The 17,614-nt window shown below is 48.4% G+C and overlaps 1 protein-coding gene across 1 annotated transcript in view; it reads right to left on the bottom strand.

Moving 5' to 3' along the window:
- Window positions 1-3,966: 3,966 nt before the first annotated feature.
- The window catches only part of LOC121166509 (transmembrane anterior posterior transformation protein 1-like), a 62,271-nt gene continuing 48,623 nt past the window's right edge, over window positions 3,967-17,614 (bottom strand). The window contains exons 9-14 of the mRNA XM_040995672.1: window positions 16,597-16,706; window positions 14,604-14,663; window positions 14,223-14,291; window positions 11,811-11,887; window positions 7,924-8,084; window positions 3,967-6,022 (exon numbers count right to left, since the gene is read on the bottom strand). Coding sequence (XP_040851606.1) covers window positions 5,793-6,022; window positions 7,924-8,084; window positions 11,811-11,887; window positions 14,223-14,291; window positions 14,604-14,663; window positions 16,597-16,706 — 707 coding nt within the window. The 3' untranslated portion in view covers window positions 3,967-5,792. The remainder of the gene's footprint in view (window positions 6,023-7,923; window positions 8,085-11,810; window positions 11,888-14,222; window positions 14,292-14,603; window positions 14,664-16,596; window positions 16,707-17,614) is intronic.

The following is a 17,614-nucleotide window of genomic DNA, read 5'->3' as shown; positions in this document are numbered from 1 at the left end:
TTTCTCAGACCCCCATCTTCCAGATTCCAAAGGGCTCCTTGTTTTGAAGACATTTATTTGAAAGGGAAAATTCATAGGGAGAAAAAGACCAAGACAGACTCTTCCATCCACTGCTTCACTCCCCAAATGGCCACAATAGTCAAGATGGGCCAGGCTGAAGCCAGGAGCCAGGGGCTTTTACTGGATTCCAATTTGGAAAGCAATCGAGTCATCTTCTGTGGCTTTCCTGCACCATCATCAGGCAGCAGGATGGGAAGTGGCGCAGCCAGGACTTGCAGCACTGGCATCCACTTGAGACGCTAGTGTTATAGGCAGTGGCTTTGCCAATCATCCCACGATGCCAGCCCCAAGAGTCTGTTTTTGAGGATACCAAGATTGTCACTGTCTGGGTTGTCCCTTGCTGCACAGAACGAGTTAGAGGACCACTGCCCCTCAGCTCCACATCCTCAACGGCGTCCAGGTGGAGGCTTCCTAGGGCTGAAGGGACTGGAAGGCCGTAACGGTGAGCTAGCCTTGCTGCTCAGGGAAGGTGCAACTCCATTCTAGCAGTGTCTACCTTCTCTCCCCGACACTGTGCCTCTTCTAGAACACCAGTCTGCAGGAAGTCTCGGTCCTTTCCTGGAGTGACTCTTAAGACAGAAAAGGAGTAAGCAGCTGCCTCCAGAGTCCCAAATGTTGCACTGCTGTGACTGACCAGGGAGCTTATTCCATGGCAGAGTGGGGAGTGCAGAGTCAGTAGCATGCATACCATGCTACAATGAGACAGGATGACAGTCTCACCGCCACCAGACTCGCAGTGCATTCAAGCATCTATTCTGACATTAGAAGCAGGGGGGGCGGTGAGGGGAGCCTCGCACTCCAGGGGGGTTTCTCTGAGAGCTTGGAGCCCTAAACCAGAGCTCCGGAGTAGGACTGCTATGTTCCAATCACAGCGTCCTTTCCTCCACGCTCCATCACATTGGAGATGCTTCCAGAATCCTCCTTGGGCTTCCTTCCAAGGTCCACAGGCACTGAGCAGGCCTACATTTCCCATCCTGCTGCCTGATGATGGTGCAAGGTCCTGAGGCTTTGGGCCATCCTCTGCTACTTTTCTAGGCCACAAGCAGGGAGCTGGACTGGAAATGGAGCAGGGGACACAAACTGGTGCCCATCATATGGGATGTTGGCACTTGGAGGAGAATTAGCCAGCTGAGCCATCGCAGCCCAAACACAAGATTATGTAGCCGGTGTAAACAGCTCAGATTATAGATGTGGAAAAATGGCTTCCTGCCAATGCTGACCCTACAAAGCAACACTGAAGGCTCAAGTAATTAGGCTCTTCCTACCCAAGTCAGAGATCTGGACTGAGTTCCTGGCTCTCAGTTTTGGCTCTGGCCCAGTCCTGGCTGTTGCAGCCTTTTAAGATGTGAACTAGACGATGCAAACCCATTCTCAAAGTAAGTGAACTCGTCTTATAAACTGGAGTTGTGCTACTTTATCCTTTTATAGTCCCCTGGCCTGGCTTTTCTGGAATGCTTCTCTAGTCACAGCATTTCCAAAGAAATCATACATGCAAAGCTAACCAGGAAGCTACTTCACAGGTTCATGGAAAATGCTGTTGAGTATATTGTGGTGCAAAGCCTGCTGAGCCCACCCTTGCTTTCCACTGCAGCTACAAGTCTGCTGCATTATGTGACAATGTGCCTCTTGCTGCCTTCCCAAGCTCTGCTTCCTCCTTGCTGAATCAGGACCAGCAGAGCTTGATTGGCTCAGCAATGCTGTTAGCTGTTTCCTGTAATAAGTCTTTACAATCACCCAGACGCCCTTCACAAACCCATTTCTTCTTAACAACTTCCCTTTCCCTACTGTTCACATTGCTCCCTGATCATGTGAAACAAATGGCACCTACAGCAGGCTGAGCCTGCAGGTACTCCCTGAACTCTCACCAGGGCAGGCCCCACTGCCTGGGACGCACCAGGGACCAACCCACCACCAGGGCAGGCCCCAAAGCTTGGGGGCAACCAACGAGCATCCCCCCGCCAGGCGGGCAGCATCCCACTGCCAGGGCAGGCCCCACTGCCTGGGACGCACCAGGGACCAACCCACCACCAAGGCAGGCCCCAAAGCTTGGGGGCAACCAACAAGCATCCCCCTGCCAGGCGGGCAGCATCCCACTGCCAGGGCAGGCCCCACTGCCTGGGACACACCAGGGACCAACCCACCACCAGGGCAGGCCCCAAAGCTTGGGGGCAACCAACGAGCATCCCCCCACCAGGTGGGCAGCATCCCACTGCCAGGGCAGGCCTCACCTTTTGGGACGCATCAGGGACCAACCCACCACCAGGGCAGATCCCACCGCCTGGGGGCAACCAACGAGCATCCCCCCTGCCAAGCGGGCAGCATCCCACTGCCAGGGCAGGCCCCACCGCTTGGAAGGGACCAGGGACCATTCTACCCCTTCACCACTCTTAATGGACTGACTCCTTTTGCTCCTCTCCTCCTTGTTGTTAAGAGCGGACTTATAATTTACTCTCCTACTGCACACACTTCCCAACAGTTAACAAGCGAGAGATATCTGCTCAACAGAATATATGAACAAATAAGACCCTGCCAGTTTTTAAAGTTTGAAGTTGGCTGATGGCGCTGCAAATCAGATCCTGGAAAAGCTGTGGTAGCATAACCTTTATCTTTCCCTCCAAACCGCAGAAAGGAGCACAGCATTGGAAGAGCACGTCCTCAGGAGTCCAAGTTTCAGAGGTGGGGCTCAGCTCCCCACTGCCCCGCTCAGACTCCCTGGCGCTTTAACGTGGGGGTAACTGCACTAACTGCCCGACTCGGTGGCTTACAAGCCGAGGCATTTCACGAGCTTATCTCCCCCAGGGGAAGCTTGGACTGTTCTCCAATTCATTGGCAACTCTGGTTTGTAGAAGCCTTTGGGGACCCAGGTTTCTGCTCCGGCGTGGCCTGGTGCCTTTGGTAGGAATGGGCTAAGGCCACCGTGGTCTCGGCTGGCTTCCAGCTTGCAGGAAGTGCGTAAGGCGAATGGTGCCCTCCACCTGCCTTAGGTGAACACCTCTCTGATTTAGATCTATGGGTGACAATCAGCTGCTTGGCCACATGTAACAAACAGCAGGAGGGGCTGGGCAAGGCGGCCCCGCCCAGGCAACTGTACACCCAGCCAGCACCCTCCATTCCAGGACAGCGAATTCTGGTGGACAACGAAGAGGACAGTGACAAGGACCTTATGTCTGCTTTTCAGGAGTTGGGTAAAAAATTTAATTATCCCATTTTGAACAAATCCAAAACAAAAAAATCAAAATTACACAAATATGTTAATGAACTGCACCTGTTCTTTTTTTTTTTTTACATGGAAACAAGCCTGAGTGATCCTTCAGTCACCGGGAGCTTGCAGCAGCAGGCGTGCGTCTGTGGCCTTCCAGCAAGCACATGGGCCTGAGCGCAGCTGGCTCCTGTCAGCACAGTCCTGAACACACACAGTGAAAACAAACACAAGGAGTGGAGACATACCAAAACATAGTGATGCGTGAATCTCTCCCTCTGCTCAATTACCAGGAGCGGAGGGTAGATTCCGAGGCTTTAATCAAGGCAACGTTGGAGCGCTGCTCGTGGTCCATGGTCGCAGTGGGCAAACCTGGGCAGGGCACATGGCATGGTATCTCTATTCCAAAGGAAGAGCAAGAGGGTCCAACAGGTTCCTTGACACTACCTTGAAAAGCATATTGTGTGACATGCAAAACCCCAGTAAGATGCAACCACCCTGACTTGCTGGAGATACTAAGTGGCCTACAACCAAGGCCCCATCTGTATGTTGCAGACACAATTAAGTATTTACTACCAGCCAGAACAAAGGAAGAATTCAAATGAGAGAGTTGACCGAATGTATATTAGCAGTAAATTCTTAGTGGAAAATTCACTCTGCCAACTACAATGGCAAGCAGGTTTAAAATAAAGTCAGTGACCTTTTTAAAAAAGATTACAAAATTGAATTTATTGAGTTTCACACAAGATGCACTTATAAAATTAGTACTGAATGCCATTACGACAGAAGAAGTGAGCACAGCCCCACCTCCCCACAGCGTCAGCACAGGAAGGGGACCCCTCCCCAGGACAGCATGGCGGGCGGGACCGGGTTCCATGGCGACGGCATGCCTGCTCTGACCAGTGCAAGGCGTGCCAAAGCTTTCCCCAACCACTCCTGTTCACTGCTGGTGAAGAGGAGATGGCAAATAGAACAATAATTTAAGAATGGGGCTCCCCTGAAACACAAAAGCAAGGCAATTAAAATTTGCATGTTTTACTTAAGAATACTTTGCGGCTTCCTAAAGGCCTGCTGGGACAGTCTCCTCAACACCAATCTTCAGATCTCCAATGGACAAGCCCAGCATTAAAGCCGGCTCTCACGGGAGACAGACACCCCTGCAGTCGGCCTCCTGGGAAATGACTGGCATGAGAACCACCCTTCCAGACAGTTCTGAAATCAGAAGTCGTAAAATTTTTATACAAACAGAGGCAGGACTTTCAAGATAAAATGAGGTGGAAAATACCTCCAGAGGAGTAATGGAGCAGAAATGGAAATCCTCACCTTACCTTACACCAAACCAGAAAGCTGTCCCCAATACACATATACACACACACACAACACACACACGCACAACACACACACACACAGCTCTCCACGCCCAGACAGCGCCTCTGCGTCCACACAGGTGCTCCCTGACACAGGCATGCTAGCCCAGCGTGGGCAGGCCCAACAGCCACCACCATGCTCTGGCCACGGAGGGGTGGGCATGGGCATTCAGCACCCACACGCCTTTCATAAACCCAGGAGAGGCTGTCATCTGTCCAACCTGGGAGATTTACTTTACAACTTACTGAAAAAAATCCAGTTAAAATTGACAGCTTTCAATTTTGTACGGTGACAACTTTTAGCCTATCCAACAACAGATCTTGCAGGTGCAACCACTTATGAAGCAAGTGGTCTTAAAGCAAAACCAGTTCACTGTACCAAAAAGTTAACAAGGGTCTAAGCTCTCAGTACAAAAGTGCTTTTGTTGTCAGGAAATTTCTCTTTCATCCACTGTAGTTACATGACACACATTTCATATTTACCTTGAAAAGAATAAACTGAGAAAGTATGGAACATTTTCTGATGCATGACCTTCAATAAATTTTGCTTTAAATAAATGAACAATTTGAGGTTTTGTTTTTTTTGTTTTTGCTTTTGTTTTCTACAAAATGCTACTATTCATGATGTCTTATTTAAGGTAGCCATTTATTCTGATTAATTCAGATGTATCTTCAAGGATTACTCTGGTGGTGAGAACATTTATCTTATGTTTAATTATTATTTTTTTTTAATGCTTTGGCAGATGAAGTAGAGTTTGGAAACTGTTTGTGAAAATAGTGTGAAACTGCCAAGGTGACGTCACGGTAAAAGCTTCACAGTTTCCAGGTACATCCGTATACTGAAGAGGCCTCGAGGCAAAGCGTGACTCTCCGGAAGCCCGATTCACAAAGCTGCTTCGCCCTCTTGGGCCCGGAAGTGCAGCTGCATGGCCGGGTAGGGTTGGGTGGCCTGGGTCATCGAGCCTCCAGGGACCAGGCCAGGCTGCTGCTCCACGGTCCAGCCCATTAGCCGGACCACGTCACTGGAGGAAAGACACTAAGACCTGCTTGCCAGCAATAACTTAAAATTTTTAAATAAATAGTTAAGTGCCATTTCAGCCTCTGTCTGACCCGGTGGCTCAGCGTCCGCTGTCCCGGGCCCAGCAGCGTCAACACGGGGCCGGAACTCAGTCAATACGGTTGCCGCAAATCGTGAACCTGTCTATCTCTAGCAAGTCTTTCTTTGAGGACCTGTGCTTTAATTCTGAATTGTCCTGTGTTATGTCCTTCTCGTCACAGTCTGGGGTTGTCAGAAACTGATCCGAACTACTCGTCACTAGTAGTGGTATGACATCATCCTTCGGCCGAGCGGGCTGGCTGGGGACCGAGGCAGACAGGTTTTCTTCCGTGGAAAGGCCTGTGGGAAACAGATCCACGGACTCAGAAGGTGAGCGCACACCCAGGCAGCGTGAACTTACCAACAGAGACATGGCAGAGGCATCCACCATCCCGTCACACAGTTCCATCTTGAGAGCCAACCAGAATGGCAGCTGCCCTCACTGGCAGGGAACCTTCCAGACCACCCCATCGCTGCTAGCTCATCAAAATGGCACCACACTGGGCTCTCCTGTGCTACAGCCTCTTCTACATGACTGCATCCTAATACCTACTGCCAGGCTTGAAACACTGGCCTGGGCTCCTCTACCCAGGGCACCTGCTCAGCTTCCTCCAGAGCATCCCACCTCTCAGGCACAGGCACTTCAGCAGGACTTGACTCAGCACTACCTCTCCGGAAACACAAATCAGGGGTAAAGACCAACTCTTGGAAGTTTATTTCAGGATCCAAGAATCCTAGAATCCGCTCCTGGGAACAGCCAGGCTGAGGCCTAGACCTGTTAGTCTCAGAATCATAAATTCAATCTTGCATGAACAGCTCTGAGGTAAAAATGCTGCACTAAAACCTGCATTTACCTGTATGTACACTCTGAGGAGTGTTGCCTCGTGTATGCACCTACCAGAACCAGGCCAGGACAGAGGAAACGCACACAGCTGCCCAGCTCCTGGTGGCTCCTCCTTGTGCTGTCCTCACACTGTCCACTCCTCTTTCAGCCTGACCTCCACTTGCCCCTTGATGGTCTGTGCCCCATGGTCTCCTGGCCTCCAAGGCCTCCTCCAGACACTGTCCTAAAGGCACACTGACCATGTTTGTACCGCAGCACATGCAACCAAATGCTCATACTGTTAACAGTATTTACATGTTGTTCCTTACAATAAAAAGTATAGTTACCTTCGCGTGATTATAGACGCTTTTATGCTACTTTATTTTAACTCCCTGTGAAGCCCAAGACCAGGCCTGGCCCTCCCGTCAGACTGGACTCTGGCCAAGGTTCATACTGCGTTCTCCCAGCAAGCCCCGGGTTCACACACATCGAGCTGCCCAGAGCTCCTGCTGGCCCCTCCCTGAAGGGCATCACTACCATCTGGCACTCAGTTTCCACACACATTTAAAAACAAGCCAAGCTAGAAGTAATATGGACAAACACAGACAGGAACAAGGACCTGTCCTCCTGTGACAAAAATTCAGTCATCCAGTTCTTCCAGATTCGATGCCAGAAACTTCAGAATCGTCCACAGCTCCTCTATTCTCACACTACACAACACGCGCATCAGTAACTCCTTCAGCCCCACCGTCTAGTTCCACAACTCCCTGCCCATCATTGCTCTCCTGCCCTGAGCCAGTCAGCCTTGTCCCTGGCCCTTGCTTTCCAGAGCCTATTTCCCACAAAGCCAGTGAAGGATCCTTCTAGAATGACAGCTGTGTCCACAAGTGGTTAGTTGAAGTCCGACAAAGGCCCAAATCCTCAGGTCAGCTGCAGTGCTGGTACACAGCAGGCCCTGGTGCACAGCAAGCCCTGGGGCCCAAGGATCCCTTGGCCAGCCCCTTACCCTGGGACTGGGTCAATGCAGCCAGTCGGGCTTTGGTGCAGCCATGGTTATTAGTGCCATTGAACCAGTCAAACAGCTTCCTGCTTGACAGTTCTGCTTGGAAGTCCTGAGAGATCGGCCTCCGGGGAAGGCCGCTCACCTCACACCCTCAGGCCCTTTGCCGACATCTTTTTACGTGACAGTACCCCAAGCTGGGGGATGCGCTTCACCCCCTCTCTCTGCCAGTGGTACGTGCTCACAGTCACTGACTCAGGGTCTGCATTTTTCTCTTCTGCTTCCCAGAGCAGCCATCCTGCCTTGACCCTCTGCTGGACTCCTGGCTTGTCCTGTGACAAGCGTTTAGCATCTGCTGACCAAAGACTGAAGACTTACCTGGGGAAGATCTGCGTTTGCTCTGAGCTTTGCTGGCTGACTGGCTGGGGGTGCTGGCTGGTGGGCGGTTAAACAGTTTCTCTTCCATTCTGGCCTCCTTGACATACTGGCATGCCTTCCCTAAGAGCACGATGCTGTTCAGGATTTTCAGGGATACCAACCTTAATGAAGAAACAGAACACATAAGCAAGGAAGATTCACTTGGGCCACTGGCGGCCACTAACTGCTGTGCAGGGGGTGGTGAGGCAAGGGGCTGGGGCTGGGCCCAAGTCAGAGGGTCTGGACTGGAGGGCCATGAAATGTGCCGTGAAGCCCAAGCTTTCCAAGATGTCTGGACCATAAGACAAAGTTTTTGCTTACTTCCTCATTTCTCACTACAAAAGATTAGAAATTTTTCCTACCATTCTTAACATTTATTTTTGTTGCAAAACAAAGACACTCAATATATATAGATGAATACAAGTAACATAAAATAGCATGTAACTCCACTCCCCAGTGAAGGTCACTGCGGCACTTGGCATCGTCTTCTTATCTCTGAGTCTTCTGCATCTACTCTCCCAGTTAAAGTCCCCAAGGGATATTATTAAGACTTCTCATGCTACGGGCCATTAGCTAACAAACCCCAAAGAAGTTCCTGTTACTAGACAGAATTTACAGTATTTTGTTTCAATTAAAGTTTTTGATTAAGAAAACATTAAATCTGCATTTCTCAGATGCCAGTAATTACAAGAAGTAGAATTTCTGGGTCAAAAGATGAATACCCATTTCGGCATTTCACACAGACTTGGCAAAGGTCTGGAACACAAGACACCCGGGCATCCTCTAACCTGGGAAAGATCAAGGGCTTAGGTCAGAGAGAGAGGTGAGGTGGCGTGTTCAAGGGTCCAGGACACAGAGCCAGGCAGGGGACAAGGGGTGAGGTGGGCCATGTTTAATGGCCAAGGTCACAGAGCCAGGCAGGGGACGAGGGGTGAGGTGGGACATGGCTCTGTGTCTGAGGGGAGACCCTGACAGGAATACTAGATGACAGTGAGGGTGAAGAGAGGTGGCGTAGACCAAGCAGGAAGCAAACCAGCCTTCTCACTGCAGGACTAAGGCGGCCAACATCCAGTACCCACTCAGACCCGCCGCTGCCAGGTGCTTAACTCTCAGGCTTTCTTCTCCTCTGAGCCCAACTCATCCTCTGCGCTTACTCCTCGACACTGACTAGCGATGCCTAATCGTAATTCTGCACTCACAAAACTGACATCCCAGGTCCAGATTTCATCTCCATTTTCCCAAATCTGCCCTTCTCTTAATAGACTCCCATCACAACTGATGGCCACTCCATCACTCCAACTGTTTGGGGTCTCAAACTTGATTTCTTAGCCCTCATGCCCTATATTGTCGCTGCTGCCCAGCAGCGGTGACACTAAAAAACGACGAGGCACGCTCTTGAGGGTCTGGGAAAAGCCGGAACCGGACCCCTCACTGCCAAAAGTGGCTGCATTTCTCTGCTGCTCCTGTCCCCATTGGTCTAAGCTTTCCTCTGCCGCTTCTCTAGCCCTAATTTCTGCCACCCTTCTTCCCATATTTCTTCTTCCTGTACTTTCCCTGTCTCCTTTCTGCCACCCTTCTTCCCACCCCCCAGTCTTTCTTGTCTATCTGTCTGTCCTAGTCATCGTCTTGTCTGTCCGTCCTAGTTGTCTTCTGCCTTGCTTTTACTGCCTACTTTTATATCGTTCTCCACCTACTTTTATATCACTTCTCCCCATGGGTCCACTTGGTGCTATCTGATAGGCCAGTAGCAATGACATAATCACAGCGGGGGCATTAGCCTATCCCTGTGACTTCCTGTTTACCTGCTGGCGAGACCAACTCTGCCTCCTGGCCCTGGGCCAGCCGCCATCTTGCGGTGGCCCCTTTCAATCCCGGAGCAGCTTCAGCACCCCACTCTCCACACTATAGCCAATCAATTCAAGAGTAACACACACCCAGGCATCAAACTAGGCGGGCACGTGTGCCTCTGGGGTCAGGAAAGCTTCCTCATTGGACTGCCACTTTTGCCACCTGCTGTCCGTTTCCATATGAAAGAGAGCCTGGCCCTTGCCCCCTTAGCATGCCCCCACCATGTTATCTGAGGACTGCTGGTGGTGGCTGCTCCTTGGGGCAGTCCCTTTAGGCATTGCTTCTGTCCACGGCACTCCCTCACATCACTGGGATTTTCTTCATACTACTCAACACCACCGGTCCCCTGAAAACCAGCTGTCTGGATTTCACTGTCGCCCACACAGGGACTTGTCTGCTCTCCCTGAGGAGTATGGAATGGACCTGGCAGGATGGAGGCCAGCGACTCTCATCACAGTGGGACAGGGCAAGTGTAGAAGCTACACACACATTTCACATTGGGAGATCCAGGGGACTCCGATCTGTTCTGTGGAAGGCAGGTGTCTGGGTTTCGAGGAATGAAGACTTTGTAGGAGAGGACAATCTGAGCGTGACCTTGACATAGAATAATGGAGTCGAACATGGACATTCATGGGGAGTTTTGTGTCGGGAGGACTACCTGGGTGGACGGGTATGCAGAGTGGGACAAGGGATGCAGAGTGTAAACTCTAAGTAACTCAGATGAACTCAGATGAAGCACAGCCCGTTTGGTGAATCACACACAAGCAATTATAACCACAGAAAGACTTCGGGTGCGATATATCTGCCTGCTGATTCATGCCAAAAGCAAAACATTATGATAAAAAGCTTATCATCAATGGAACAAGTAAGGCAGTATCACTTGGTAAGTGTGGTTCTGTGCTAGCACTTCAAGGGGTGGAATGGAAATGTGTACCATCAAAGGAGAAGCTCATGTTTTTAACGTCCAAAACCTGACTGGGCTCAGCTTACTCCAGTAAAGCATTTGTGTGTTCACTCAAATGGAAAACAGGAAGTGATCTGTGATGTGCTGGAACTCCATCTTGCTGTGGCACTGCCGAAACAAGCTGTCATGCCTGAGCCCAGCTCTGCAGGGTGGGGGACCAAGGAAGCACTGGCTCCTCAGGGCACACAAGAGGCTGCTCCTCAGCTGCTGGGGCAGACGCTTCCTGGGCACCTGCCACGTGGCAGGACATGCGCTGGGCTCGAGCAGAAGCACATCCAACCGACACTGCAGTACTGCGGGTGACTGGGGAGCAGACCTGGTGCCCTGGTGACTGCTGACCTCAGGACCGTGACAGCTCGTCTCGTTCCCACGCCTGCTCTAGAGAAAGCCTGGCTCCTCTGGCCAACTCTCCTTGCCCTGTCCACCAGTAAAGTGATAACTGCAGGCTGCACTCCTTCACCATCCATCCTTGTCTTGACAAAACCCACAATGGCAAACGCTCAGCTCCCATGGTTACTTGGTGGCCACCACCGAGCCGTGCATCAGGCTGTTTCAGCTGCATGTTTACTGCTGTCTCCCCAGAGCAGAGCGCAAGCTGCATCAGCCAACAGCTCTGCACGTGGGCTCAGCCTGTCACTGGCAGGGAAGCTACACTGCTGTGCTGCCTGTGTGTCGGCCCAACAGCTTAGAGTACAGAAAGGAGATTCAACGTGGCAAACAAGTGAGAAGATTAAAGATGATTTTAGTATTGGAAAAAAAAATGTAATGGCAGGCATTGCCTCATAAAAGAAAACATGACTAGTGTACACTCATAAAATCTTTAAGTAAGAGACTATAATGAAAACTAAAGTATGACTACTGCTACCAAAAAGCAGTGTATGGAGCTGAGACACGATTTCTCAGTAGCCCACAGCAGGAAGGGAGCTCCCAGCACAGAGCGGACAGAGTATGACCTGGGTGTTACAAGACTCCCTTCCACTGCACGCTTACACTTTACCAGACAACCCAAAACATATTCAGAAATGGTTCATCTTACCCAAAGTAGAAGAGTACGACGCAGGCGTAAGACAGGATTCCTTGCACTCTGATTGAGCTTGTTACAACTCTGATGAGCTGGCCAGGAACAAACCAAAAGACACACAGACAAAGCACATGACAGCAGTTGTTAGCTAATGTTCTAAATACATCTCCAAGGCAACGGCAATACTTCAGGTATCCACCGACGGCCTCTGCTTAAATCTAAGACAGCGGTTTTAGAATCACCGATTCCTGTTAAAATCTGCCCATTTGTACTATTTGCAAGGTAGGTCTAGGTTTGTTTAGGCAGATTCATCAAGTCTATGGTTACTTCCACAGCCTCAGATACATCGACCTGAGAGATGTAAGCCAGAGGCTTTTAGAACGAAAAACTAATCTGGAATATACACGTGAATGACTCTTGCTCCACATGCTCCCAGCAGAACTAGGACCACTCAGCCATCTTCCTTATTCCTGCTTTCTCCTACCCTTCGTTCTACTTTTTAAAGAGCCCCAATGCCCTGCAGAGAGGGAAAGAGAAAAGGAACTTCAAGAGGCATTTACTATTAGAAGAAACTGAAGAATATTACTGAAAAATTATTTATTTAAAGGTAAGAAAATCCCTCTCACTTGTACACAGTTGTGGCTAATGAGCTTTTTTCTCATTTGTCATTTGTCTCCAAGAACTGCAGGAATGACTGGAGTCCCCTTGTAAGCCTAATAAGCAGGCCAGGTAGATCAGCTGGGGAGCATGCCCACCACAGGTGCAGTGGCACTCCCAGACCGAGGGCTAGGCGGCAGCTATGAGGGCGGGGAAGGGATAGGACTTAGGCTTGGCTAGTAACACCAAGTCATAAGATAGGAGTCTATTAGGACTCTTAAATACTGTAAAAGATAACTTTAAAAAGACATTTTGAAAAATGGGTTTTAATAGAGAAACAACTGGGAGGAGGCAAGCTGGTCTGATATAGAGTGGTATGGCTGGTAACTTGTTTATATTTTTCTCAGCTGACTTGCCCAGGCCTGTGGGAGTACTTTCCAGGTGACTGCAGCATTTGCTCTAACGTAGGACTAGGCAATAAAGAAGAAACCTGTCAAACACAGATGCAGCCAGCAAATCTGAATGAACATGATTACACCTTGATGAAGACAGAAACCCTTCCCAAAGCTGTTCGATTCAGAGTGAGTGGCTGGCGCTGCGGTGCAGCACGTAAAGCCGCCGCCTGTGACTCTGGCATCCTGTGTGGGTGTCAGTCTGAGTTACGGTCTCTCCACTTACGCTCCATCTCTCTGCTGAAGCACCTGGGAAAGCAGTGAAGATGGCCCAGTCAGCTCCTGGCTCTGGTCTGGCCCAGCCCTAGCCACTGCAGCCACCTGGGGAGTGAATCAGCAGATAAAAGGTATCTCTCTCTCTCTCTCTCTCTTTTTCCAACTCTCCCCACTATCCCTCTCTCTAACAGAACCTTTCAAATAAATAAAAATTTCAAAGTTTTTTTTTTCTCTCAAAGTTGTAACTTTTTGGGAGGGAGTGACTTATATTTCAGTGTGTGTGCATGTTTAAAGATGTATTTGTTTATGAAAGGCAGAGATCTGCCATCTAGCAGCTCACTCCCCAAAGGGCCGCTGCAGCCAGGAGGCCAGGCCAGAGCCGGGATTCCATCGTGCTCTCCCAGGGGCTGGAAGGAAGCGAGCACCTGTGCCTTCCTGCTCCCACCAGGTACGTCAGCAGGAGCTGGGCCTGAAGTGGAGCAGTTGGGACTGACCACGCTGCAGTCAGGGCTGTGGCATTACAAGTGGTGGATTAAAGCACTGCACAAAAACACTGGCCTCAAATGTTATTTTTATTTTTTAAAAATACGTATGTTATAAAGATAATAGAATTTTTATTGTAAAAACTCTGGAAACATTTCTGAAAAGCTGTACTTACAATGGATACACTATGTTTCCATTTAGGCAACCATAATTTACTTAACGTATTTCATTTCCCTAAAGTTCTGCAACTAGAGCTGCCACTGCAATGTTTATTCTTGCCCATAAATCATTGTTGGCTTCTGTAACTGTTTCCTTAGAACTGGAATTACTGCATTACAGCATCACACTACTTGCTGGAAATGCCAGCAGTGTGTGTGACAGTGGCTATGCCAACCCCACCACCAGTTATGACATAAAAAATAAAGCTATTTACCAAATGAATAAGCCAGAAAGGGATACTCATTAACAGGACAGTTACTTTTTCTAAAACAGTGCCTTCAGGTCACGTATCTATCGGATGTTTTGAACTTCAAAAGAATGATACCACAATTAGAAAACAGAAGCTTCTCTCAAATTATTTGTGTATCAAGTCCTCTTGTAACAAATTTGCTGACAATCCATTTGCCAAAATTCTATAAATACGACTATCTCATATTACAGGAAGAAAGAAGGGACTTACTAGGACAGCCAGGGGGAGAGGAATGAAGCCCATTCTGCGTGCCACCGAGTCGCTGTAGTCCGTGTATGCCTGCAGAGAGAGCGGGCAGTGAGTGCCTGCGCCTGCTGCCCACACAGCACCACACCTGTGCCCGAGGTACACAACATGGCGGCCAGGACGCAGTCTGGCGATACAATGTGGAAATCTTTTCATGAGAACTTTATACACAAGGTTGTATGATTTCTAACTGTAAAAAATCATTCACTATTTAATGTATTATTAGTAGTTTGTAAACATTTAGTCTTGAGAACACAGGTACAGAGGAAGTCTACGCAGTTTTCCACTCTAGCTCAAGCCATCATTAGGTGCGGATCTCAGATGATGCCATTATAAAATGCTCACATTTTTCTGTCGGCTGCTGACCAGGTCAAAAGCAAGGCTGGCTCTATATTCACTGTAGACCTAAAGACAAATAACAAGGAAACAGAGTAACGTAGTGCAAATGGAGAGCGTGAATTGCCGTTAATTCCGCAGGTGGCTAACGACTATCGGTTAAACACTACCAGCAGTGAGTGCTGCTGGTCAGCGACACCCGGTGTGTTTCCTGTTTTCCCGCGTAAGGGGGAAACGTGGCTGCAGTTCTCTGGATGGCTTGGAAAGGCAGATCCACAAAGAGAAGGAAGACAGAGAGAAAGACCCTTCATCTGCTAGCTCACTTCCCAAGTGGCCACAATAGCTAGAGTTGAGTTGATCTGAAGCCAGGAGCCAGGAGCCAGGAGCCTCTTCTGAGTCTCCCACATGAGTGCATGCCCCGCACATGGGTGCATGGCCCCACGGCCTTGGGCCACCCTCTACTGCCTTTTCAGGCCATAAGCAGGGAGCTGAGTGGGAAGTGGAGCAGCCAGCATAGGAACTGGCACCCACATGGATCCCAGCAGCCATAAAACAAGGATTCTAGGCTATCCTGCTGGGCCCGAGGAATGGCTATTTTATACTTTTTTCAAAGCATATTTGAGAAGTTCACAAACAATAAAATTTAGAGACAACGTGCACCTCTTAGAAATTTTCTGAAGTACTCTTATGTACAATTTTGATATTATAAAGCAAAGGGACAGTTTAAAAATTATTATTTTACACTTAGCCATCTGATAGACACGGATTCTAACAAACAAACTAAGCTAGGGGACATAGCGACAAGGGCACTTAAAAATCTCCTTAAAACCACTGAACACCTGATTCCAGCCTAATTATCACACCAGATGGTGTAAAATGATCCCTAGAAAGGAAACCACTTTGTATGGAGGAAGTTGAAAGAGAAAATGGTAAAATATCTGTTAATGTTTTACAAAAGTATGTAAAATTGTATTTAAGTCCATGGAAGTATCGAGAAACCCATTATTAATTCATCAAACTATTGCAGTTAGAACTGCATTCAACTTTAAATCTTTGCTGCCTTTTGGGATAAGCTGTCAAGTGTCAGAGTAACCCTATTTAATAAAGTTCCAGTGCAGTGAGACAGCAGACTGAACCTGCAGTCATTTGGGGAGGGAGCCGTCAGGAACGCCCCGGGAGACCCCCTTCTACAGGACCTTGAGCAGCTGCATCCTGACGCAGCCATCTTCAGCTGAAAATACCTTGAGTTCACAATGCGTTTCCTACCCCAATCATAAAGCATCCTGGCTCAGCAACACAGTGCAGGGCAGGGCGTGCCGTCCCCATGACGGTGGGGCTGACCACGCGGCAGACGCTGTCAGCACGAGGGGACTGCACTGCCCAGGAATACACAGAGGTCCAGCGCAGAAGCGTGGCATTTACCGACTGTGCACTGCCCTTCGACTATAGGAAAACCAAAGCTGATTCATCTGTGTATCCAATGAGTCTATAGCTACAGACACAGTGTCTGGAAATTCTATGGAATCTCTGGTTACTAAGTTTTAAGACTTTCACCAGATAATTATATCACTTTTCTAAAACATAAAGAAGTTATAATCACAGAAGATGAATGCTTACATACAAAATATTTTAAACAGCCAGAAAGTAAGTACTGATGCTTTAACTTTCAAATATCATCTAGAAACAATATAATCCAAAGCACGTGAGCTAAACAATGGTAATCTTAACAATTTACAATAATTTTTGAGTTACTGATACTCTTAGCTGAACTACCAACCAACCTATCCTTTCATTTTGAAGCACAGAACTAAGGCTTTTTAACTCCAATAGGCATTTCCAGGGGTATAAAAATTTTCAGATACCTAAAATTACAATTCTAACTTTTAAACATAGTAATCTTGCATTATCTTTACAAATGCAGTAAACCCAAACTTACTATTTTATAACTTTAAAAACCTTAATAGGTAATTCTAAGAATTAAACTGCTTATCAATATACATACGTCTGCAGTAATGTCATTGAATTTGGTGATAAAGGCATGTTTCACAATATCCACAGCGATTTCTGACGCAACCACCATACAAACATCTGGAAATAGCACCCAGAGATGATCTGCAAAGAGTGGAGAACAGGGAGTCAGTGAAAGCTCTCAATGGCAGAATCTGTCATCACAGAATCTCCACGGAGCAAAACTTCAGTAATAAACAATGACAGAGTTGGAATTAGCAATCAATGAACGACACTTTAGTTTTGTTTTTTGAGTCATTCAAACTGAAGGATAACAAATTCCACAAGCATCTTTCAGGGCTTTCACAATGTCAAGGGCCAGAGCCCGGGCACAGGGCTCCAGCTTGGGGTGCTGCCCGAGGTGCCAGGATCATTAGCAGTAGTCACTAATACAAGTTGTTCAGTACTCCAGGCATGCGTATTGGCCTTATTTCTGTAGAGGAGGAAACTGATGCAAGAACAGGTGGCAGTGAGTGGCAGGATTACTACCGAAAGGGGGCCTGATTGCCAGAACCTCAACCATACGCGAGGTTTTGGAATTTGGTTTTAAAATTAGAAAATTTTTAAAAACTTCAGAAAGCTAAAATGCTGATGTTTTGCCACATGCTCCAAGGGAGTAGTGTTACAAAGACTGCAGATACTATGTTGGAAGTCACAGCAGAGATGGGAAAATGACTTCAAACAGCGAGATGTCAGGAGGCTTAGGGTTGGTTGCAATCGGGCCTAACAACCCTGTTTTGGGACTGCTGAGCTCCAAGGGAACCCATCACAAATGCCAACTTTGCCCTGTGTGAACACCCTGCTAGCCAACTCAGTTACAAAGAAAGGTATATCCTATGCATCAGTGGAATTCAGGCATGCAAAGAATCCAGGTGTGTGTGTGTGTGTGTGTGTGTAGGCACTTTTCTGCCCAAGGGTCTTTGTACCTATTCAGAAGGAAAGTGAAGGCAGCATACACAATGACAAGACTTGATCTCATAGTTTCTACAAGACACTAACTTCTGCAAATTCAG

The sequence above is a fragment of the Ochotona curzoniae genome, unplaced genomic scaffold (assembly GCF_017591425.1).
Source record: "Ochotona curzoniae isolate NIBS_2020 unplaced genomic scaffold, NIBS_Ocur_1.0 patch154, whole genome shotgun sequence".
NCBI classification, from domain to species: Eukaryota; Metazoa; Chordata; class Mammalia; order Lagomorpha; family Ochotonidae; genus Ochotona; species Ochotona curzoniae.
The sequence above is the reverse complement of the archived record's forward strand: the minus strand, read 5'-3'. Positions and strand labels throughout refer to the sequence as shown.